Consider the following 25,765-nt stretch of genomic DNA (forward strand, 5'->3'; position numbering starts at 1 on the left):
TCAAAATGCTTTTGTTGCTTAACATACACAAACTCAGGTCACAATCTTTAAATGTATGATCACTTGATATCGCATATGGACGCTTCATGACACTCCATTCACTGATGGAAGCTGTTAGATGCAGTTGAAAGTTTAGTAAACCAGTATGCTTGCATTTAATTTAATATGTCACATATTTTGCAAAGCATTTTCTATTTACCTTCAACTTCTTTGAATACTGATGGTTTGTGTAATTGATAGTTGTCAGAAAATGACATTTGGTCATCAGCCGTGACCAAATGAAATGAGTCCATACCTTCCACCCATTCCCGTATCTTATCCCTGCAATGGCAATTGCAGCTTAAGGCCTTCTCAGAGCTTCATATAACCAGCCATCATCGTTGTCTTGTAAAAAAAGACACCTCAGTTCTAGTAATGATTTACACCTTTTTGCACATGGTGCCCTTCACAGGATGTGACGCCCAAATTAGGAGTCCAAAGTCGTTTCAAAGATTGTTAAAGGTAGAGACATAGAGGTGCCAAGGCTGAAAAGTGAACTTAAAAGAGCCCTTATAAATCAAAGCTATAGTTCCCCCTAATGTGATTAGAAGACATTCCAGAGGCAGCAATAGAAGCAGCATTGGTCCCCCATCCAAACCTCCCGTTTGGCTCTTTAGCGGGCACTAGACCTGCTCCCTCTCTCTCTTTCTCTCTCTTTTTCCCCCTCTCACCCTCTTTCTAAAATTATATCTCAAAGCTATCTATGTAGTGTGAGTGTGCAGTGTTCAGACCATGCAGGGGAGAGGGGAAATCGCCCCGGCCTCCCTAGTTAATATTTTATAAAGGCTTAATTAAATACAGGCTTCTATCACCCTCGCGGGGGTTTTCATTAAGTATTTGTCGTAAAACTGCAGAATAATGCAGGGCTGAGCCTCGATATTGCCTCCCTCATCCATTTCCCCTCCTCTTTGTCTATCTACCTTTTTTCACCATTCCAAATCATCCTGAAGACAAATACGTGAACAGTCAGAGGAAATATACGTACGGATACTTTGATGGTATCAATATTTCAGTTATAATAAAATAAGTTTCATTGGTGCAAACAGTGAAAGTTATCCAATAAAAGTGTGCATAGTCATGTGCCACTGGATATGTTTCACCAAGACACTCTGTATTTCTCAATTAGATTTTTGGAGACAAGAATGTGTGTGAAATGTTGTCCTCATTTATTAATTCAATTGCACAAATGCTGACACCATGCTTGTAAGTTCATACCTACTACATGTGCTCAACCAGCCACACGCACACACCTACCTACTGTGTTTGCTTGCTCACACACACACACACACACACACACACACACACACACACACACACACACACACACACACACACACACACACACACACACACACACACACACACACACACACACACACACACACACACACACACACACACACACACACACACACACAATAATACATAGATAGTGAGTTCATCATTCTGCTGGGATGATGCTATTTCCCCCCCTCAGGCTGAATATACCCATCCGTCTGTCAGTCTATCCTCACTGGAGTGATTCAAGTTGACAGCATGAAAAACACACATACTATGCTTAGCAAATTGTTCTCAGCAAACTAAAGGTCAGAGCCAGGACATCACTCTGTTAGCAAAAAATAAAGAGGCAAATCTACCCTTAACACATTTACATGAAGAGTCCGCTGCTGCTGAGCAAGAACCATGCTCCGTCAATCTTTCTGAGAGCTGCATGTTTTACATTTTGCAACAGTGTCACCAGATGAAACAGTTATATGAAGTGGGGGGAATAGAGTTTGTTTGGGCTGTGGAAGATTTGCATTGGTCAGGGCAGTAGTCTTGAAAGAGGGAAAAAGACTAAAAGCAAATGCATGCAATCATGTAGATTTAAACTCAATGTCTACCTTTAGGTAATGATCACAGGGTTTTGCAGTTTGATATTTTCTTGGGGCATTACGGTAGTTATCTACCGCAGATGAAAATTGGTATCTATTTAAATCCATTGTTACAGGCTGCTGATCCCAGCCTACACTACAAACATTTTATAACCACCTCTCAAAATTGCAGGGAGAGAAACCAGAGCATACTTTAAGGTGGAAGATTACTTTGCCATGCTTGCCCACATTATATTAGCAGTGTTAAAGGCAGGTGCACACATTTTACACATTTGTGAAGAAGCATGCTTTTAGAAACGGTTAGAAACACATAGACGCGAAGGACATATTTCTAGATCAGTGTAAAGATGAAATTATTCTTGTTATTTTGTGCTTTGCAAATAACGACCATAGAAAATGCTTGGAAGTCGTAGAAAAGGACACTCCTTCCTCCAGGAAATGCCTAGGAATGATCGTTTTTTTAAGTTTTAGCAATAAGCACGACTCACCAAATCAGAATATTTAATGATTATTAGACGTTCAAATTATGAAAAGGCTATGTTAAGGGAATTTGTAAGAATAATGTACACAATACTCATATTCCCATGTGTGCATTTCAATTGTAAGGTTACATTAATTTTCCTACCTTAATATGTTCTGCCAAAAACTAACATTAGCCTCATCTGAACTTTTGAAACATGAGTGCGCAGAAGGACTTAAAAAAGCTTTATATCATGGCCAGTATAGAAAGAATGATTACTGTAGCCAACAACTCTCTCAATATGCATAGCCCATGACATAGAGGTATAATAACAGCATATTGTAGATTACATTTATTTAAAAAATCTGAACCTCTTCTTTAAACTTACTTCAAATGAGCATTTGTCGCTGTGGCTTAGCAGTTATTATGAATCAGTATTTGGCTTTAAGCTAAACTTTATGCAAGAGGTAAGCACTGCCTAAGGGTTTACAGTGGGGGCTGTGGGGTGAGTCAGGGGAGAGCGAGGCTGTTGAAGCCCTGTCAGGTTCACCTTTGGGTCACAACAAAGCGTCTCGCTGTCACTGTAGGCTAACCTGCTGAAGGGAGTGAAATATGACACACATGCAGTGACACAAAGTTTCCTTCTTGTCAGGTCTTTTGAGTTTGTATATTAAAAGTACATTATTGCAAAAGCTCAGCTTCGGTAATGCACAACATAGTGGTACATTATGATTTAGAAATTGGAGACATCCCTTTTAAAAACGTAAAACATCTGTGCATCTTTGGATCCCGTAAATCGCACACAACATTTCAACAAACGTCTCAATATGAATTTAAAGTGTTTATAAGCGCAAGTCCATGTCTTTCACAATTACAGAATCAAGTGGCTTAATAAAATAAAATAGAAAATAGAAAGGGGAGACATTTGTGGAGCAGGATTTTTCATTTCCAGTGGAGATATCAGGATTTGGGCTTCACTGAATCCTTGGTTTATTGAGGGTTTCAAAGCGGGAGCAAATTGGCTGTCTTATATTTAAGTCTGTGTAATCAGGAGTAGGCCTGCCACATTTCACTGCAGCTTGTCAAGCTCTGTGATCTTAACAGCTTCAAAGTGTTAACAAGGTGACTGAATCAGAGGCAGCCTAGGTGGAGACAGCTATGTGGAAGCAAGGGGAGATGGAAGGGAGAGCAAATGGTAGCATAGCGAAGAGGAGAAACAGAGAAAAGAAAGTCAGTGGGAGAAGAGACATTTAAATGAGGGGGCAATGGTGCTTGGATAGTGGGGGTTGGAGGCAGAACTTCAAAAGCTTAGACAGGAAATAGAGGATGGAAATGCACAAGTAAAGAGCCACAAAACATCAATCAAAACATTATTTATAAATCATTTCAAACAATGACAAACCAGAGAAAGAAAAGGCTCTCTAGTAACAACAAATGGGAAATGTGGCTCCGTGTCCAATAGCACCACCGTTTTTTTTTGTTCCCTTTCATTTCTCTGATCTGCTTTGTTCCTGTTTGATGTCAGCCTTGTGATGTGGACCTAGATTTGACTAATCAGGACTTGGATCATTGCGATGGGGAGAATTGCTTTAACAGCCAGAGCACACGCATGTTTCTGTTGTTGGAATAACTGTATCCACGGTCAAACACTGTTTTCCCCTTCATTCATAAACACACACACAAGGCACAGCAAGTATGCCAACCAAGACTACTTGGTTATCACAAAGGAACTCTTTGTTGACTACACTATCACAGTTAAGGGAACAGAACAAAATAGCTAAAATAAATAAATGCAACATGCTTGTTATAAGGTTTATGCTTTACTTTATATCCAGAACAACACTGAAAGTGATATCCCTTAAATCAAAAAGATTTTTTTTAGACGACGTTTCGGTGAACAATAAAGACAAGGCCACCTGTTTAATTTGGCTTCAGATTAAATGCATATTTTAAAGAAAAGGGATAAATAACCACCTTGCAAATGGACACACATTATTTCTTAAATCTTCATGCTGAAAAATGATAACCAAATCCATGCCAGATACAGGACATACAGATCAGAGAGTTGGAAGGATACAAAGATCACTGTTAAAAAAAAGCATACTGCATGCATGCTACACACATAGTCCAATTCTATAACTCTCCTCTGCTACAATAGAGGACAAACAAGTTGTAATGTTTGCGTTTTAACAACAGCCATTTAAGATAATCTGGGCTCAACTGCAACTCTGCCTCTTACGACATTTTGAACAGTAATTCACAATAAGAAAATGTAATGGCACAATCTTAGTCTAGAAGGATGCATTACCTTACTGATCAAAGCTGCCAGTTCAATTGAATGGGAGTGACCATGTTATAGGTTAATCTGATTTCATTAGCAGAGTAGTGGTAAAATTGTAAAATGGACACAGCTTGGCAAGTTTGCTGAGTTGGGGAAAAGTAAAAAAAGAAAGAAGCTTGTCTTAATTATCCAGTACAGAGCCACAGTGCTTAGCTTTAATCCTCTGCTGCTCAAATTAAAGTGTTGATACCAAAGGTCCAGCAGTGCATCTGTGTGCTAGAGAGAGTTCTACACAGACATCCACACAAACCATTATTATCACTATTCGCATGAAGTGCAATAACTTTTAGATAATCTTATTAATAAAATCATCCCTCTTCGCCTCCTGCTGTGTCACTCCCTCGAGCTTCCCTCAGCTCTTTTAAATCAGTTCACTGCCTTCCCTAGAACCCTGTCCTTTAATGAATAACAAATCAGTGTATGAAGTATTTCCGTCCCTAGTTTCCCTTTGCAGCCTCTCCTCTCCCTTTGTTCTCCCCTTCCTCATGTACCATCATTTCTCTCTATGTCAATGTCCCCCATCACACGGACAGCAGTGCCTGTTGGCTTTGTATTTGGTTGTGCCAGCAGGAATGCAACGTAATTACAATGTCTGACAAATAATGGCCAAAGTATAATTATTCTGCAACAGCCAGCCCTGCTGTGAAAAACATCTCCATTAATTTGTAGGAATAAAGAGATCAATATATGCAGATGCAATATTAGCTGGTCAATTGCCATGTCTAAATGATTAGAAACAAGGGGATCACAGAATTGCTGTCTGTGTCTCATCACTGAGTCTCATGCTGTCTACATTAATATCCCATCTTTTCTAATCGTGTCAGATGTAAGGCAATCAAATTGTACATGCTGTCAACTCTCATCAACTGACTGCAGTGTGTACAACTGAAGAACAGGATGTGAACGAGAGGAGGGAAAAAGAAGAAAAAAATATTCTAAAATGAAGGCTACACATTGGACTACAAGAAGGGCAAACTGATTTGATTTGACGTATACTTAATCTCTATAATCACATTAGAACAATAACATCTCTGGTGTCAAGATATCGTCCTGGACATTAAAAGGAGAAGGGCAATGCTGAACCTGTCATCACTGAGTAACAGTGTTGGGTGTAACGCGTTACAAAAGTAACGGAGTTACAGTAATATATTACTTTTTGCTGTAACGAAGTAATGTAACGCATTACTTATGAAATGTGGGTAATATATTACCCGTTACAATGCACAGTAACGCAGTTACAACACATTTTAACCCGAAATTAAATGGTGTTTTGTTTTTTAAGAATGTAATAACATAGCGAGACATTCCGACACCAGACAAATTGTGCGGGTAGATTAGTAAACCTGGTGTGTTTACCCTTCAGGCTTCGCGTCGGGATCTTCGGGGCAGTTGAATGTTATGCACCCTCTATTCAAAAAAGAGAACGGAGCGACAAATACAAACAACAAATTGTGTCAGGTGCGCGTGACCTGCTCCGCTGCGCGTGCATCATTTCCAAAGTGCTTTCACAGCAGTGACGCACATCTGTGGATAATCATTTATACGAAAATGGTTAAAGCAACCATCACTAAACGCCAGCAACACTGCATCTACTGCAGACAGTAGCAACAGGTCAGATGGGGACATCACGGCTACAAAACTATCTCATATCCCAAGCTTATCAACAAGCTAATGTTGCAGCTGAAATGTTCTCCAGGTCTCAAAGTCAACCTCACATGATGATGTGATCCAGTTTTCAAGCACAGTAAATATTCTCTTCCCAGAGTATATGATGGGACCAAGGTGATGATTTAGTACATGGTTTTAATAATACTTTTGCTTTTCAATGTTTGCCATTTCAAACCATGAGCTGGTTTAAATAATATTTGCCTTGATTTACATGTTCTCATTTATTTTATCAGTACAGCTTTGAAGCTTTTGTGCTTTTCTTTGCCGTAGTCCACTTTGGACTATACGAAATATTTCAGGATTGCACTTTTAACTCACTTGAAATGTTCTCACTTGCTTGGTTTCAAAACATAACAAATGCCATAATCTGTTCATTGGGGCCATCAATGCTATTTTTCATTGCTGTTGCCGGCCACTATTGCTCATGTAAACCTACTACTACTGCTGCGCCCCCTGTAACCTCAGAGGCACCCGAGTCATTTTGTTCTGGAACCGGGTCTGAACATGGCCATATACTAAACACACTACAGAGCCCATTCCGTGTCCTGTTAGTGTTTACTTCCTGTCTGCCTTCTTCTGGTGATTTATCTGACGTCCAGCGCTCCGTCTTTTAACCTCTTTTCCTTTCTCTTTCTGGATCCTCCTTAGCAACCTTCATTATAGTCCTTGACAGTGGTCTGTACTGCTGGATTAACAACGTGTCACATGTTAAGAATTTACAATCAGAATTGAGTATTCAACTAAGCCGTGTAATACAAGTTGTTAGTAGCCTTAAGGGCCTACACAGTTGTTATGCTATACCACATTGCCCTTCACTGGATGTAGAATGAGCTGCACTAAACTACATTTCAGCATTTAAAATACCTAGCCATTCTTTTGCGGTTATTTTGGTGAAAGTAACTCAAAAGTAACTAAAAAGTAGTGTAACTCATTACATTTCAGAGACAGTAATATTGTAATGTAACTTATTACTTTCAAAAGAGAGTAATAAGTAATGTGTAATATATTACATTTTGGAAGTAACTTGCCCAACACTGCTGAGTAATGAGTCTGTTTGACCAAAAAATAGCCACAGGAACTAAAGGAAGAAATAAGGTTTTCGATTTCGAACAGATTACAAAAAATGGTCATGTTTGAGATTGTTTTCACACACAGCTTATTATGCAACATTTTTAAAGAATGCAATGGTGGAAATGGGTCTAAAAAACTCCTAAACACATGTCTCCAAAGTAGCTTTAATCTGCATTTTAAGTGTTTATAATAATAATAATAATAATAGATTAGATTTGTAAAGTGCCTTTCAAGGGACCCAAGGCCGCTTTACATGGTGAACAAACAAACAAACAAAAGGAGCAAATAATAAAGTACAAAATGTATTACATAGCAGTAGGAGGGGAAGCAGGGGGACTGTGATGGGTTAAGGGTCAAATATGGTCTGATAGATATGATTTAGGTAACCGCAATGACACAATTAGCCAATGTTTCTTTGGTATTGTTACATTTGTTGTTGTGTTCTGTATTTAAGGACTTGAACACTAGTCGTGTTTGCCCAGTAAAATCAACTATGATAGTTCCTGTGCCATCAAAACGTTCTTCCTCCCACTGCATAAAAGTTAAATGATCCAGGATTTATGGATAATAAAATAAATGTAGCCTCTGTTTCCCATCGTGTAAAAGCAGGAGTTCTTGAGAAAAGTCAGCTAAATTGTGTGTCATTTGTATTGATTGAAACTGGATTCAGGCTCACTTTCATTGGACTCCATAGGTAATGCAAAAGGCCATTCACAACATGAAGGTTTAACGTTAACACTAACTGCTTATCTCCGCTTATTTCCACCCATTTACCTTCAAGATATATTTGAGGCTACTACCAAAGCAAGTCTGTGTGTATTATATATTGCACTATTCTGGGAAAGTTGCCTTTGAAGTGCATCTCTTCTAAAAGCGTAGCTGCTTCATAATTAACTGTTCCAGTAGTTCACCTTTGGAAAGTTTTCACGTGACGCATCAGCAGGATGTACTTATTTTGTATTACAAGAAGCAAATGACAGAGTGGATCAGAGAACGATGATGTTCTCATATTTAGATAACAGTGACAACGTAGGTGTGAAACAACATTTAACACTATTGGAAACTCCGCTGCACTGGAGCTCCGCAACTACTGACAGGTAAAGGTAGAAACTATTTTACAGAATGGCTGTTTCTCTTCTATTGCATTAAGTCACAGTTGTGATCAGCCAGAGCTATAGATGGTATGAAGAGATTTTATATTTTCAGTTTTGTTCATAATGTTAGGGAATAATTTGCTTAGGTATTCAACCTTTGACACAGTTCATAATTTTCTCCTTTCAGGGTCTCCTTTCCTATGCCATACGGCCTTGGGTATTGCTGCTATCTCTCTTAAGGATGGGCAGCTTGGGCGCATTGTTGTTGCCAGCTTATGACCGAGCACAAGCCGCCATGAGATAGTTTATTGTTCAGGGACATCTAGAGGCCCTTCTTTTTAGGATCGTAGGTTCCCAGGCGCACATTCTTTTCTATGGACGACAGCTCTAGTTAGATTCAGGGTCCATATTTGTTTAGTCTCGCTGATAAAGAATGTTGATTATTACACTCCCAACTAGTTAAAACCTGGAACTACAGAAGAGTTCTTCAGAATTGGTTGGACATCTCAACCTGTGTCAACACGTGGCTCGTGACATGTCTTGTGAATTCTCCGGCCGAAGCTCCAAATAAACCATCAGTGTTTGCCATCAAAGTTCCAGCTCTCCTCGTGTCTATCTGAGTCCTGTTTCCAATTGCTTCAGAAGTTTCCCCCACACATAACTTTAGATTTATATTGGTTGACTGTCTGTTTACTTGCGATAGAGCACCGATGTTTAGTATTGTCTGTTAGTAGTTCTGTAGTTATTTAGTGTCAACAGAGCCTTTATTGCTGTGGTGGATCGATATGTTTACAATGCAAACGTGCTGGTCTCTAGTTGTGGTCATTGTTAGGAGATACACATGATAAAACCATTCAAAAATAATGCCTTTTAAGGTGTACACTGTTTCCATATCCAAAAGTAACTATTCGGCGTATACGTTTTATTTGGTTTGGATCATTTGTATGCAAGATTACAAAATAATATGCAACAACAAATTTGATATCATGGCAGACAGTTCTGAAAAATGAATCCCATTTTCCAAGAGAGTAATGACACTAGCAAAATAAGCAGAATTAAATGTTTCTTCAAACACAAAATTGCTTTGCATTGTACATTGTTTGGATTTCTTCATCAATTAATATTCTCCTGTATGTAACCTACATTATTAAAGATATTCTTATGTGGAGCTGTCAGATAATGCAAGCACATAAATCAAAAGTCTTTGGCCTCGCACTAGAGTAGTGGCATCTATTAAACTACTTATTACCGTGACTGCAGAAATATGAATGTCTTCTTTCATGTTATGTTCCAAACAAGAAGTGACATGACTTTTTGCATCTCCTCAAATAGTCAATAAATCAGTAAACAGATATATATATTCAATTGGAAGCCTATCTGGGTTGCTCTAACTCTCAACTTGGAATTTTGCTTCGCAGGAAAAAAAATCAGTTTTGCTTTGGAGGAACTGATGTGAGCTGGTCTTCGGCTCATTAGAAACATGTCTGCTGCTGTTTGGATCGGATGTGATTCTTCAGATCTTTTTAGAAGATACAGAATTCCGCTCCCTGGAGCTGTTTAACCAACTTAAATACTTACAAAGTTACTTTCTCCAGGCTTGGACCTTTTTATAAAAAGCTCCTTTTAATCTGGTTCCGTCCTATCTTTTGATAAACATACAGTTGACCAACGCCTTTCAGAAATCTATTGGTATGTATCTATAGTAAGCTGCCATTTATCTTTATATTTTTGGGGAAAAAGTGGTTGCTAAACAGCTTAATGCTGTTTTCACTGCACACTTTAAGATGACATAATGATGTCATCTGATGTTGGTGTATGCTCTGTTTTTGTGTGCTGGATCGTTGTGCCTTTGATAATGTAGATCAGAGCCTCCTGGCTGAAAGGTGTAGGCAGTGGCTGGTGGTCTATGGGAGCGCCCTGGACAAGTGCTCCTGATATCTCTCGGAAAGGAGTTTTTATGTGTGGCTTGATCTAAAACCAATGCTCTTTCTCGTGGTTTGCTGCAGGGTTTTGTATACTATATTATTTGCTTTTGATATGCTTCCCCTAGCTCATTATATTACCATATTTAAAAGTATTATGACATGCCTGTTAGGCTGATGATATCCAGCTAACTGTCTCTTTTAATCCTGATAAGACTAAGAAACCAACTTATTTTGTAAAATTGTCTGACTGACTGAGAAGACTTGATGGCTGGAACAATGGTAACGAATTGTAACCCTCGTTCTATGACTATAAATATAGGCGGAGCCCTTTACTGGACTGTTTGGGTAATACTCGGGTAGGCTCGTCCTGATTGGCCAGCTACGTTGACTCAATTCAAATTCAGCAGGCAAGCATCTGCCTGCTATTGGTGAAGAACATTACCCAAAGAGTCCAGTAGAAGGCGGAGCCTGAGTGAGTGAGAACAACTGTTTAGACCTTACCGCAGGTTATAGACTATGCCATCCCTGATAGACTACTGCAATTCCCTTTTCACCAGGAATTGGAAGTCGTCCCTGAACTGTTTACAAATGGTCCACAACAATGCCAGCAGACTCACATCACACCCATCTCATCCTATTTACATTGGCTCACCATTAACTTCTGAATTAAAACAAATATATATATATATCCCTACATGGTCCTGCATATTAGGTCTTCCTACCAAGTTCTACCAAGGGCTCTTGAGTTCTACTGTCATTAAACGGTGATTTTGTTTGAAGAGCTTTGATCTATAAAGTTTGATGGTCTTATTCTTATTATATTGTATTCTTGTCAAGTACTTTACGATAATATTTTATGAAGGTGGAATATTAAAAAATACCTTCCTTCAAATGCATTCACAGGAGCATGCATGCATTCATACTTCAACTGAAAGGTTTATTATACAAAATACCTTCAATTCAATAAATCAAGTCTTATTCAAAACATTATTCAGACAATACATATATATACAGAGTACATGTAAATGACTTACCTTGCCAACATATAGCGGCTCTGTGCCTGTATACTCCTCCACCACAAAGAACTGGTTCCACACCCATCCTCTCTTCACTCTTTCATATGGTGAGGGTTCTGGCTCTTGTCTACTCCCTTCTGAGTCCGAACCACTAGTCCTTGAGGCCTCACAACAGCCAAAACTACAGCAGCTAAACAAATGTAATGCTGCAAACAGTGTCCAAGTTCCTGCTTTAAAAAAAGGAGCCATTTTGATTTTTAACAAAATGGGAAAAAAGAAAAAAATAAATAAATTCTGCCGGGGTCTACATGCAATAACAAAGATACATGTAGAAATAAAACGTTTTTGGGTTGTATTTTATACCAAATAAAACTCCACAAGGGCAAACATAAAATGTTTTTGTGTCAGAACTTGAAAGTTAATCCATGAGATTGCAAATAAATCTGAGGTTATCTGGTGAATACAGGGCACATCATGGAGCATATTGGATTCCTTCCTCCTGCAGAGTGCCTGTTTGTATCGTAGCATGGATAGTCATTCTGATTCTGTTATAGTATCCACCTTTGTATAGCACTTTTTGCAATTATGCCTGAAAGTGAAACAAACAGACTTTGGCAAATGTCTTTCAAACTAAGTTGTTGAAGGCAACCAAAACAACAGATTTTACTGGAGCATGTCACTGATCAGTAGGGAAACTAGTGGAAAAAAGGAATACAACAACAGTAAGCAGCACGCCCTTGAAGAATGATGGTGTCCATCCATTTTGGACTTTGCCATTTTAAGTGCTTAATTGCATCTGGTTACACTTCTAGCCATGTCATTTCCAAGGTAGGTGCATGTTTCCAGAGGTTAAATACTAAGCTGCCAAAAATAACAATATATATCGTGTTTTTCTGCTGTGATCCAGTTCCGTGAAAAGTCATGAATAGGTTTGCCTCCTGAAGCAGAATCCTTGAATTGAGAAAAGGTCAACTCATTTTACTCTTGCTGATTTTGTTTGAGCTTCAATGTATTTTCCTTGCAGAACAATCCAGTGGGTTGGAAAGTTCATCCTTCAAAAGGTCTCACAGTATTTCTGTGGCCATCATGACAACTCCATCAGTGATTCAAAGGCAGAAGTAGGACACACCTGTAAGACACAAAAGAGACAAATGTTATAGTTGCAATTTGGGCTGAATCTAGACATTATTTTTTTTTCTTTGTTATCCTTCTGAGCCTTTTTCAATGTTTTACTTTGTCTTCTATAGCATGAAAAGTGCTGAAACATTAAAAAGAACAAACATCCCCCTTTCTTCATCTTTCTTTTGCATTGTGTTCTGAGGGACAACACCCACAATATGTTGGTGTTGTTAGGATTATCTGAAGAAAACTGTTTTCCACTAGCAATTATTGTGTTCAGCAAGAACTCTAACAATGTGCTGTGAACTGGAGAGCGATGGCTGAACGGTGAAAAGAAGACAGGAAACCAGGTGTGTGGAAAATAGAAAAGGAGAGAGAGAGATGCAGAGGGATGAAGAAAGAGGTGAGAGAGGGAGGGGAAGCAACAGAGAGAGGTCATTGTTCATCACACACCAGACCCAAAGCATCTGTCTGCCTTTCGTCCGACTGATAGAGCGGCCCTAACATCAGCCAGCTGATTAATTGCATGAGGGAGCACTAATTGGATAAAAGTATTAATCAATTAATTATATCCAATAAGGCAACAACCTCCTAATACTTCAGACAAACATTGGGGGGTAGCAGGGGGGTGGGGCAGATACGGTCCTCGGCTGTTGTGAAACATGCACAGAGGTGAGACAGAAAGACGGAGCTGACAGAGCAGAGAGGGAGGTAAGGGAGGGTGAATGAGAAAGAGCAAGACAAAGAGAAGTGACAAATGAAATAATGAGTGAAAGATTCAAAGAGGAAACGAGACAGACTGTATTTTGTGGCTGTGGGTATGATTAATGGTCTCTCTGACACATTCACAACAAAAGGCGGATAACAGAAAAAGAGGAAACAATAACATTTAGTATGTCTCTGGCCTTATGACCCCAAGAAAGGAAGATTGGAACAGTAGTGGAAGAAAAAGCTCTTCAGGCCAGCAGGTGGTTTAACCTATTGTATTTGCACCGGCTGGGAGAGGACTTCGAATCTCACACTTCTCCTGCGTGCTAGGAGCTTCCGGAAATAATTCCTTCTCAGACTGTTGGTCAAGGCAATGTCCGTGGTATTGGAAACCGACTACTCTGGGGAAGTTCAATCTCCAGAGAAAACAGTTCAGGAGCAACTTAAACAGCTTATACCTCTTTGTTCACTTGGTACCGTAGTGGTTGTTATTGGAGGAACTATGTTGGGATCAGTGTTTTCAGTCATGTGATACAGAGGTTCATTTGATAAACCAAATGAGTAGTCATGCAACACATTCATTCAATGTGACATTTGCTTTAACAGTGCTCCAGTATTGAGGAATTTTTGGAAACTTGCAAAAGACCCACTTGCTAAATGCCATATTGATGTATGATATCAGCATGCTAAAGTTTTCAGTTGTGTTACATCTTTCGCCTCCTTTCAAACCAACCACCAACATAATATAAATGCCATGCAACATGAAATAATCCATGATGTTTTACATGCAGTTTTTGATTTTGTTGGAATAACACTGTCCAATTGTTTCGCAGGCTATTTAGGACTGTATATAAGATTAAAATAAATGTCATGATGGAGTGCCCCGCTTTACTGTATCAGCTCGAACATTTATGTACCATTCTTTGCACAATTATGATTTTAGTAAGCTCATTTTAACACTACATGTGGGAAATTAATCTATACCATACACGTTCCATCATGATATACCAAAACTAAACTCAGTGGCTCACTTTTTCTAATAAATTTGTTCCTGACAGTTAATTCACGCTCCAATTCATTTCAATATGATGTATTGGCATGAATGTCCATACAGAGTTTTGCTTAAATGTTTTTTTGTTACCCTGGTCAGATAACTTACCAATGTCAAATCTATAATTAGGGTCATTTAAGAACTTGAGAGGGACAATTCAGCCTTCAAATCTGGTCTCTAGACACAGACAGACTCTCCCTATTGTGCCATGGCAGACCAACACCAGCGGTGCACCATGGGCCTTGGCACTGTGCATGCCACTGCCTGTGTCTCGTACAGTAGGAGTGTACTTTTTGGCAGTCATAGGAATATTTCCCAGCCTTCTCCAGCTTTGCTCTGACAGCAGTGAAACACAATCTGACTGGGCTCTATTAACTCTGCCCTGTACCTTTCTCTGAGATCCGCCACTTTCCCCTGCAGAGAACCAACGTCGCCTGGCACTAAAGATGACACACTATTATCATTCTCTGTTGAGGTAGAACTGTGTGCCTCTGCGACCAGGCCACCCCTATTGTGTTGTTAAAAAGCTAATTTCAACATTTCCTTGTCTCAAGATCCACATTTGCTGTAAGCCAGGTTATGGCTGTATGTCTACAGAAGTCACAAATAGACAATCCTTCTGTCAACTCATTGCCTGTTTGTCTGCTATGTTTCCTCCAGACATTTGAATACTCTTCTGCTCATTCATTATTTGCTCAAGTACGAAGAGTGGCTTTCTGTGATCTTTATTCGGCCAAGATATGAAAGGGTAGCACGAGGGCATTCCTGCATGCTTTTGAAATGCTCTGACCGCTGAGAGTAGGACCATTTTTAAACAATGCAATGCAGCATCATTGGGCGACATATTGCAATGGCCAATCACATTCATAATCCATTGTACTTTGCGTTTTGTGTGAGAACTGTAACATATTGCCAAAATCACTGTTTCTTCAAGACAGATTTATAAAACTATTTCTGCCCTGATAACTTTCCACAGATGATAAATCTTGTTTCAAACAGTAGGGGTATAAACTAATGTGTTTTGGATTTTGTGAACTGCACATTCTGTATCTTATTTCATCTCACATCTCCACTACTGGTAGCAACACTCCCACACCCATGCTTCACAAAGGTTATTAACAGTGTTATATTACTGTAGGTTCGGAACATTGTCCATTTTTGGAGGCATTGCAATTTAACATAAATGTTCTCACATGGTTTAGAAATCACCTTAAACACTCATTTAAATTAAAGGTTTATCGTATTAATAAAAGTGCACCACACATACCTTAATGAGATAAAACAGTGAGTAAACTTGAATGATAGTCAATCTAAATGAAAGAAAAAGTCTTAAGTCCTTGCTTGACTTGAATTGATCAACAGTTTATTTTTCTTTTCAAGTTTCCAATTTGATATTTTGGAGCTGTGGAGTGATAACTTCAAAGAAACTGTTTATTCCTCTGTGCCTCAAAGGCAAACAGCATTGGGAGGATAAAATTAATTTGTTTTTGCCTATCTACAATTTCCCTGTTCCCTTACAGTAGATGACTTAACAATGCGGCAGGCAGTTTGAGTACGTTTAATTAGAGAGCATTTGTATCAACAAAAAAAATCTGTGTGCATGAACGGCGTACAAGTTGCTTTGCAAACTGAAACATTCGCTGAGCACCAACTGTTTGGTTTCTAAAAACGAAATCCATATTCCTCAGATGAATCTCCTTCTGTTCTGTCGCCCCGCTTGGGGAATTTCATTAAGTGTGTGGACACTTACTCATGATTACATATGGGTGTAAAAGTAGGAAAGCTAATGAGTCAAAAACGAGATTTATGTTAGTGTGTTCATACTTCACTCAAACATGGCCATCACTACAGTGATGTCAGGAGCCTTCACTAGCGGAGGCAAATCAGTAGCATGTCAATTACTGCCCTTTCTTTTCAAGCAATGGCCAACAAAACTGGTTGATGATGAAAATGTGGCTGATATATCTGCCTCTCCCTGTGCATCTCTCTTTCCTTTCCACTACCTCCTCTACACATTCTCCAATCCAAAGCTACTGTGCAGCCATACGTGACCTATTAGAGTGCTGGATTGATTTTAGAGCATGGCTGCGGCCTCTAATCAGTGGGCATGCCCAGAGCACACCCTTTGACAGCTGGCAGTGGACAGACGACAGCCAGGCAAGACTGATCACTGCGAACTGATAGGCAAGGGGCCAATGGCCAGCAGACAGCCCTCTCTATCTCTCTAACACACACACTGACATGCAAGACATGCACAGCAGAGTGTGTGGGTGGGTGAATGTGTTTGTGTGTGTGTGTGTGTGTGTGTGTGTGTGTGTGTGTGTGTGTGTGTGTGTGTGTGTGTGTGTGTGTGTGTGTGTGTGTGTGTGTGTGTGTGTGTGTGTGTGCAAGGGGCATGCAAAGTGCAGTGCCAATAGTAGTTCAAATCAGTGACCTTTTGCCCTCGTTGGCTGAAATGCTGACCTGACCAAAAATATTTATAAGTAGACAATACTCTCAAAAATAAAAACATAACTATACAATAAAAAGCATACTTATTTAAAATAAAATATGTTCAGTCGGCACTGAAGTAAAACATTTGTGCAACAGTTAAACAACAAACATTTTTAAATGTACATTATTGCTATTACTAGCATATTTAATAGTGTGCCCTCAATATATCATGGAAGAGTGTGCAAAGGTCACAAGCAGCACACAGTGATATCAATCATGTAACATTTTAAATGTTGTTCTGTGTTTTAATATGTATCTGATCAGTTGTTGATGATAAGGGACTGAACAACATGGAGGGTAAAAAGGAGAATATATGAATCTTCATAAACCGGAAAAAATAACACATATTCTGGTAAGCTAATAGCTAAAGAAAAAACCCAAAATGTATTAGATAAATGAACATAGAAATGCAAACAATACACACAATAGAACACACCTGAGAGATAAATCAACAAAACCTCTAACAAATTGTTTCCATTGTTGGGAATATCCTGAAGCTATTATAATGTTCAATAAAAAGGATTGATTGTTGCATGAGGCTGACACACCAGCTGTTTTGTCAGTGTCTAATTTCAGTATGCCTCCAGATGAAGTATTGTTGTGTTTTCCCAGCGTCATAAGCTTGTTATCTTTGCCTCTCTGCTATGCCATTAGCACAATCTCCTTTAAATTGGGCCCTTACTGACCAACCAGGTTAGATTGTGCTTTAGAGAGATGTGTGGACCGCAGTGAGTACTGTGAATGCTTCTGCTTCTTCTTTTCATGGAAACAGTGTTTAACTTTGGTTGAACATGATGAATCAGATTATTCAATTGTCAGTGAGTTCTGAGTAAAGCAGATCAATTGGGTTTGTTTCTAAGGAACAGACACATTCAAACACAGACTCCATGGATTTGAAAGCAACTGGCATAGCAGGTAGCGTTCAACACTTCCTCAGATCTCTTTAAAGCATAATATATCTGTATTTAAATGTCTAAAAACAACTACAGCTATTTCTTTAAATGTAAGTTGTGTTCTTACAGTTTCCTAGATGTTTACAGAAATGTTAAAACTTATAGAAATCTGTGATTTTAATCAAGGAAACGTTTTTTTTTAACATCCAGTCGCCTTTTAGGATTGCGTTGCGCATTAGCAGATAAAGTCATTTATTATTCATGTTATCACAGACATTGGTGAGTGTTGGTCCAAAAGGCAGTATGCTGTGCTCAAACTCTTTCTATCCTTGGAGACTGGTAAAACTAAATGAATGCACTCTGAGACACAAACATGCACAAACACTATTTCCACACCAACATATGGGTAGAAATGTATGCAAACTTTAGTATGAACATCACATTTTATAATCTTATGCAAACGTGTACAACTCACGCACGAGCACACTTACCCTGTCCCTCCATCACCATCCTTTTTTGCACTCCATGCACATCTTTGCTTTTCTGTCTCTGTCTTTCTCTTTGTCTGACTCACTGTCATCAAGTTATAAAACGTATTGCGTTCAGCTCTCTGCTCTCTCTCAGTGAAACTTTGTCTAGCTGTATTTTCTTTAAGCTTCTGCTCACTCTTCTCCTACATCACCCTGCTCCTACACCGTTCCCATAATCCCTTATGCTGTCTATCCATCCACACTTTCTATCTGACTGGTTTCTCCTTTGACCTCCCCTGTCACTTTTATTTGTTCTAGTATTGCCTTGTTTTGCCTATTTTCTGCTTAACAGTCTCATCAGAATCCCTTCGTTATTTCTCCCAGTTTTGTTTTATTACAGCCTTTCAGTGCCGTCCTGTATTACTTGAAAATGCATTTTCCCAGGTCAGTGTTGTATGCTGTTCATTAACCTCCCCTTGTGTTTTCTGCACATTCTCTCACACATACCCAAACATACAATGTGACAACTCAGTTGAGCCTGGTATCATTAGGGAATATCGCTGCATCTCTCTCTCTAATAATGAATTCTCATTTCAGGGGCCACGGTGACAAAACGGCAGTAGTGATTACTATCTGAGGAAAGGAGTTTATATTTGGAAGTTAATAGCTTGAGGTTAACACATGGCCACATTTACTCCCCCCTAGCGCGCTCACTCGCCACAGTATATCTCTGCCTAAGATTGATGTGTGCAATGATTTTGCATTTATTCAAAAAACATTCCTATGCGCACACACAAGCATGCACAGCTTAACACATGCACATGGTAGATAGCGAGGCAGACCCAGCTCCATCTTCCACTGCCAGAATCTCCCCATCAGATGGATGAAAGCTGCCATCAAAGCCAGGCCCAGGAGGAGTTCAGACAGTTTGCTTATTCGAATGAACCGAACACCAGAGTCCTATCCCCTCCACCATGCTTATTAAATAGCCTATTTTGTCATTTCCAATCCCAATTTGTCACAGTCACTTGGCTCAGCGGCCCCTGCCATGACACAGAGGAGTGAAAAACCAGCACAACAGAAAACATGTATTTTTGTGTAGTGATTATCTTGCTATGGTAAAATTTGAAAGGGCTTTTGCTGCAAAACTGATAAAATTAACATAAAATAGAAGGAAACAAACAAAAAGAAAACAACATGTTCTTTTTGAGTTAAGAAAGGTTGCTGTGAAAACAAGTCTGGCTAATGGAATTTGTGACTATATTCATAAAAAGCATAAAAGATGAGCTTGATAACCAGACAACATTCAAATAATAAAAATATCAGCAGCTCAAATGCAACTTCAAAGTTGTCAGTTGTATTGTAATGTCATATTATGTTTTAAGTCAAATGATGGTAAATGTCCCGTCATTCATAAACAAATGATATACAATTGTCAGATGAAATGTTGATACAAATAGCATCAAAGCCAAATTCAGTTCTAGTGCCATAATTACCCAACTTCAATCCTGACATAAAACGACAACTAATCCTCTATTCAGACCACCTCCGCACAAACATCTAACACATTTCATCCATCTGAATTAATCAATATCCATGTAGTTTAAAGGATCCCGTCTCCTTTCTGTTTGGCTGCCAAACCTCCCGTACTCCAGCAGCATGCTAGTTGGAACTTGCTATTGTTTGGGTCTCTCCAACTGGACTCTATATTCTGAATCCAAAACCCCATGTTGTATTGGCAAGTCAATGATATGCAGCCGAGCGTGACTGGGAAGAACAACATCTGCATTGACATAGGGAACTGTCTGGAGAATGGGTGCTGCCTTGCATTAGGCTGCTGTGTTTGCTTATGGGTTATAATGAGAGGTGACATATTGTCAGTGCCTTGCTAAAGCTGGCTTCCTAATTACACTAATTGCTGATTTTCCACCCCCGTCCCCTCCCTTTCTGTTCAAATCTTTGCCCCCTCCCTCTTCATCTCCCTTGTTCCCTCTCTCCCATGCCAATACTGTTGCTGAAAAGCTTCCACCCATACAGTATATCAATATGCTCCCACTCTCTTATCTATCGCTTCCTTTTAACGTCCATACATGTTTTCTTCAATTTATTTCTCCTTTCTGTCTGTCTCTTCATCTCTGCCTGTCAGTCATTGTCTTTCAGTCTTTCCTCTCCTTAGTGGACTAGTCTTTGTGCCCATACATGTCACAGTGTCCACTAGTGCTGCAGAGGCCCCCACTAAATCGCTCATCTCACGGGTGGCTGGCGTTCTGTATCCCTGGCTTTGGCTCGAAGAGAAAGCGAGGGAGGGAAAAGACTCGGAGAAAGAGAGAAAGTGCTAAGAGAGAGGAAGAGAGAAAGATTGAGAGAAAAGTAGCATACTAATAAAACAAACATAAAGGAAAGGGCAGTGGGATCTGGAGGGGTTGACCAGACTAAGAGCCCACGCCAAAAGCTTGCTCCTCTGTGAACGTGTGTGTGTATATGTGTGAATGCTTACACACGTGCTTGTGTGCATGCATGTGTGCAAAGGAAATATTCTGCGTGTCAGTGTGTGCATTCATGTAGATGCATGTGTGTGTCTCCGCGAAAGACTGGTGATGGCCAAGGTAGTTGACAGCTGTCAGTGCAAATGGGCTCAGGATGGTAGAGGAGCGCTGGTGTCTGTCAACACACTGCTCTCACTCTGCCCTCAGTTTCAGGCCTGCTATACCTAAGTCCCTCTTAGGACAATCCTGGTGTGCCTATGAGACCCTGCTTCCAGCCACTGTAAATGCAAAAGTTAGGATAGGTTGACTGCCACGATGTACAGTTCAAGCATCTTGCATAACAACTTTAAAAGGTTTCTTTATCATTTCTACAAAAGGAGGATCAATCCTTAATGAATCAGAAGGTCAACATTTTAAAGCAATAGAACCACTATTTCCCACTAGCCTTAGGTTTGCTTGGCATGTAGTCCCGATAACATCTGCCTATAAACGAGTATACTGTGCCATGGGCACCGGTTTCCTGTGCAACCTGTTCTGGAGTGTAAAGCTATTAATGCAGGAAAGACTCCGCAACAACAAGGTTAGGCAATTTTCTCAGCAAGTATTTTTAAATAGATTTATTCCTTGAATAAAAACATAAAAATAGACATGTAGGGATAGAGGGCAAATTCAGCATTGCACAACATGTCATCCAATTTGTTCTCTTTCCCAATTTGTCACCCCCAGCGATATCATACTTCACCACATTTGTCACCTGCACAGGATGTATTCACCGATGTGTTTTGAGCAATCACAGTGTATTGAATCGCCAAAGGGAAACCTTGAGAGGATGAGGGCTTGTGAGATGTTACTTTTTTTCTAGTAATTGACACCAAGTCCCTCTGTGAGAACATTTTGACATAGCTTGGGGGGAGGCTTTTGAGAAATGAGTAATATACTTCAATCTCAGTAGACAAGCCCAGTTCAGCCCTTAGTTTTAGGTGGATACGATTAGCCCCGTCCATAATAATTGATCCATGATTGTAATCAAAAGACCCTGATTTTGACTCAATCAGTCGCTACTTAGCTTCTCCCTGCAGTGTTGTGTTGGCTGGAGATGATTAAGGAATAAGAACACTTAGCAGAATGATAATTTTTTAGCCTGGCAAGACACCGAGCAGAGCTGAAATGATACCACTTGAACACGTTTGGCAAAATAATATGCATAGACTTTACTTTAACTCCAGGATTATGTGATTTATCTAATAAATGCATAAGCAAGCAAGCAAGCAATAAGCTGAGGAAATTGGTTGACTCAAAGGTTAAATCAGAAGAATACAAATTAGAGATCAGAACTATTTGACTACATCTGTGTTCTTGTTTGTATTGAAATTCTCGACTTAATAGAAGTTACATTTCATCGCTAACTTACACTGAAAATATGCATCAGATATATAGGACACTAACGATTAACTCACTAAAACTCCATTTATAATTAAATATGCATGCAACTATATTATTCATCCATCTTCTCCCGCTTATCCGTGGTCGGGTCGCGGCAACTATATTATTTTACCTTTTAAATAGACTGTAAGATTTCCAGCATCTAGCATTGAAGATTGCAATCAACTTTTATAGCACTGCGCTCACCCCTCTTTACAATGCGGTAATGACACAAAAAGCACAAAACAAGTGACAGCAGGGCATCCAAAGACTTTAGAATAAAAGGTAACAGAGCATAAAAAGCAATTGAAATTATTCTATGTAAATAATTTGGCATTTTAACTCACTACATTGCCATGGTGTTTCAACCTTATCTCATATAAGCATTTGTATGTTTTACACACAAAAAAACAAATTAATGTTGGAAACAAATCATACTGGAGAAACAAAACACTTAATTATGGCTTGCCAAGCATATCGTGTGTTGACACTTAAATGAATGCTTGCACTGTGTACTGAACCTGCAAAAGTGAGAGCTGATCAGCCAGAGCCCAGTGGATATTTTTTGAGCTCTCATATCATGGGCAAAACTTCAAAAGTGCCAAAGTGTTTTTCCAGACTTTCGCATTGATCCATAAGGTGCCAATGTTTTGTTTTCATTAATGAAAAATCTGGTTCTGAAGTAATCTCTTAATCCGTCTCATAATGTCTGTTTATCCTGTACCTCTTCCACCTCCTGTGTGTCTTGTGTGTTTACTGTCTCCCACACCCTGATAACACTTCAGCTGCTTTGTTCATAATCATGTTACATACTATCTCTAATCCTTTAACATATTCAGAGGAACACACATTCAAGAGGACTTTGGAGGAAGTTACATGTTTATTTTAGTTTTCCCTTTTCTCACTGTGTAAATACAGAAATCAACACGCTGTGGCAAGAGCCATCTCAAACCTCAAAGTAAAACGCAATGCAAACACTGTACACAGCTTGGTGTTTGTCTCAGGAATTTTCTTTCAGTCTGAGTGCAAATAATCATGTGTGTCAGAACCATATTCGCAAAAGTCGTCTACTTCAGCTTACTATGAATAATAATTGAGACATTATTTTCCAAATGTTCGAAAAAGGAAATCTTAGACCCTGATCTTTTGTGTCTCATAAAGAGGACAGAAACACATTTCTGTGTTTATCTCAAACCCAATGCTGTTTCTTTTCTATCAACTGCAGTCACCGTCCAATAATATGGCCCTACTTTTCTCTGCAGCGTAGTTCATTTTTCCTGCTAGAATGCTTTCACTAGGTGGCCATACATCTCGATCTGTGTGCTGTGTGGCACACTCACGCACACCATCAGAAAGGACCAATCATGTCTGTGTTTTCTTCTCACCCTCAACAACTATTTGACGGTTGTGTGTGTATGTGTGTGTGTGTGTGTGTGTGTGTGTGTGTGTGTGTGTGTGTGTGTGTGGCCAACACACTCTCACTCCCTAAGCGTCCAGGAGCGACGTTTGGTCAGTGTCCGTGGCGTCCAGTTGTGACGCTCCTAGGCTCCTTCAGCGTCATAAAGGGACGCAAATAGCTTTGAACTGATTGCAATGTATTCCCATCTGCGGCGGGATTTGACGCTCATGGAAGCACGGCATTCGTTTATGTCGGCTGCCCTTAAAGGCAATGTGAGCGTCCATTCCCATTGGATAACGGAGAATTGTACACCCGGAAGTAAGTATTCCTCTTACTGTCGATTGATTTTACAGTGATATCTGCACTACTCATTGACTAAAAAACACCAGATTATCCTTGATAATTACACAACATTGATTGGTTTAAATTGTGTGCAATGCTTTTGTATTTTCCCCCTTCGATTCGGAGAAACAAATATTTTTTCGGAGTAAAGGATGGCAGAAGACACTACACTACCCAGAATCCCCAGCTATCGTTTGGACTACACCATGTGCTCTGTTTGACAAACCCCGTTTTTTTCACTATTCATTAGGCTTGTTTGAGACAAGCAAGACCTGCGCAGACCTGCGCAGTTGCGATCAACGTCTTGCTAGTGCGTTGCATGATGGTTAGTCATTTTGTCCGACTTGCTCTGGAGGCCCGCCCACATGAGACTTTGCAATTTCGCGGGACAAAGACGCCCGCAGCCTTGAGAGCGAGGCGAGGCGAGTTGGCGCAGTTGCTCTCCACGGGCTGCAGAAGCGAAATGCTTGATGGGAAACGTCTCGCTGGTATCTCGAGCTGAGCGCTCATTGGTGGTTTTTACCACGTGCTGCTGATGAAACTCTCCAATTGGCTGGCAAAAGTGTGTTGTTGTTTTGTGTCAGTTTTACGTCGCCACATCCATTCCCATTTTTCATCATTGTTCCACAATGTTTATCATCATGAAATTAATATCTATATATTTTATACTATACTGCTTACCATTTTCATACTTTATATATCTTAGCATATTCATACACACTGTTCATGCTGCTCACAGGCTGATATCTAGTGTATTCATACCCCTCACTGTTTATTCATCATTCAATTCATTTTTATTCTGTAGGTTGTGTACATTACTTTTCACTTTACTGCTTGTTGCACCTGGTTAGAAGCTAAACTGCATTTCGTTGTCTCAGTACCTGTAATATGTGCAATAACAATAAAGTTGAATCTAATCTTGAGCAGGAACAAATGCATTTACTTAGTACATATCTGACATTAACGAATATACATTTGTGCATTCTTTATAAATGCAAACTTGTCAAGACCACTGACGGAAGTAGTTTTGAAAAGTAATAAGTGGTTCTGTCTTTTACATGTATTCAACCCCCCTTGTACTGATTTGTTTCAAAATGAACTGACACTTGAGTCATTCATTTGTAGTGATATAATAATTGTGGGATTTCTATTGCATCCACTTCATCTGCAACGAAAAACGCCAACGCAATTTCCGCCATTGCAAACCCAGCCAGTCAAGCCGACTCCGACTCCGAGCTGTCCGACTTAAGACGAGCTTTTTGACACCTCCCCCGGCTGCGATCGGCTACTCTCGTCTACTTTCGAGGCGAGCCGCAATGTGTCTCAAACAAGCCTATTCCAATGGCTGGCGTCTATGAACGTGATCTTCAAATTTCTCCCTACAGAAAAAGAAAACATGGCCGAACTTCGTTTTATTCTCGGTGGAAAATGCCAATTTTAAAGTTAGTTTGGCCATTAAAATGCGTTTTGATGTCATTTGATGCGAGAAATATGAGTTGTTATTTCAGATTATGTGTGCAGTGGATGTCCATGATCTTTAGTTTGCTAGTTATTACGAAGATTACTTCAGGAAATCGCGACGTTTTCATTGTTACCAAGGTGGTTGCTAGGGACGCTGCTATCGATATTATTTCTGTTATGTTGTGTAACTGTATAATGGTGTTATCTTTATTGCTACCCCCTTCCCCGTCAATGTATAGTGTTGGTCCACTGCGCAAACATATTAGTTTAACAAAATCCGCATCTAAAGATAGCCTACGTTATTTTCCCCTGTGCAATTTCAGTCTCACATCTCAGAGCACATCGTCATTAACAAATACCGGAAACAGACTGAAAACTTTTTTTAAAATAAAATAATACTTTATTCCGAGTGTGCTTGCTTTTCTCTTTGAAA

The 25,765-nt window shown here is 39.6% G+C and overlaps 1 protein-coding gene across 1 annotated transcript in view; it reads right to left on the reverse strand.

The window, feature by feature from the left end:
* LOC117539505 (cadherin-22-like) overlaps positions 1–25,765 on the reverse strand; it is a gene marked incomplete at its 5' end in the record, with an annotated part of 139,903 nt that overhangs the window by 72,366 nt on the left and 41,772 nt on the right. Inside the window, 1 exon segment of the mRNA XM_034205704.1 lies at positions 11,507–12,617. Within this exon segment, the coding sequence (XP_034061595.1) occupies positions 11,507–11,737 (231 nt within the window).

This window comes from Gymnodraco acuticeps, unplaced genomic scaffold (genome assembly GCF_902827175.1).
Source record: "Gymnodraco acuticeps unplaced genomic scaffold, fGymAcu1.1, whole genome shotgun sequence".
Taxonomy (NCBI): Eukaryota; Metazoa; Chordata; class Actinopteri; order Perciformes; family Bathydraconidae; genus Gymnodraco; species Gymnodraco acuticeps.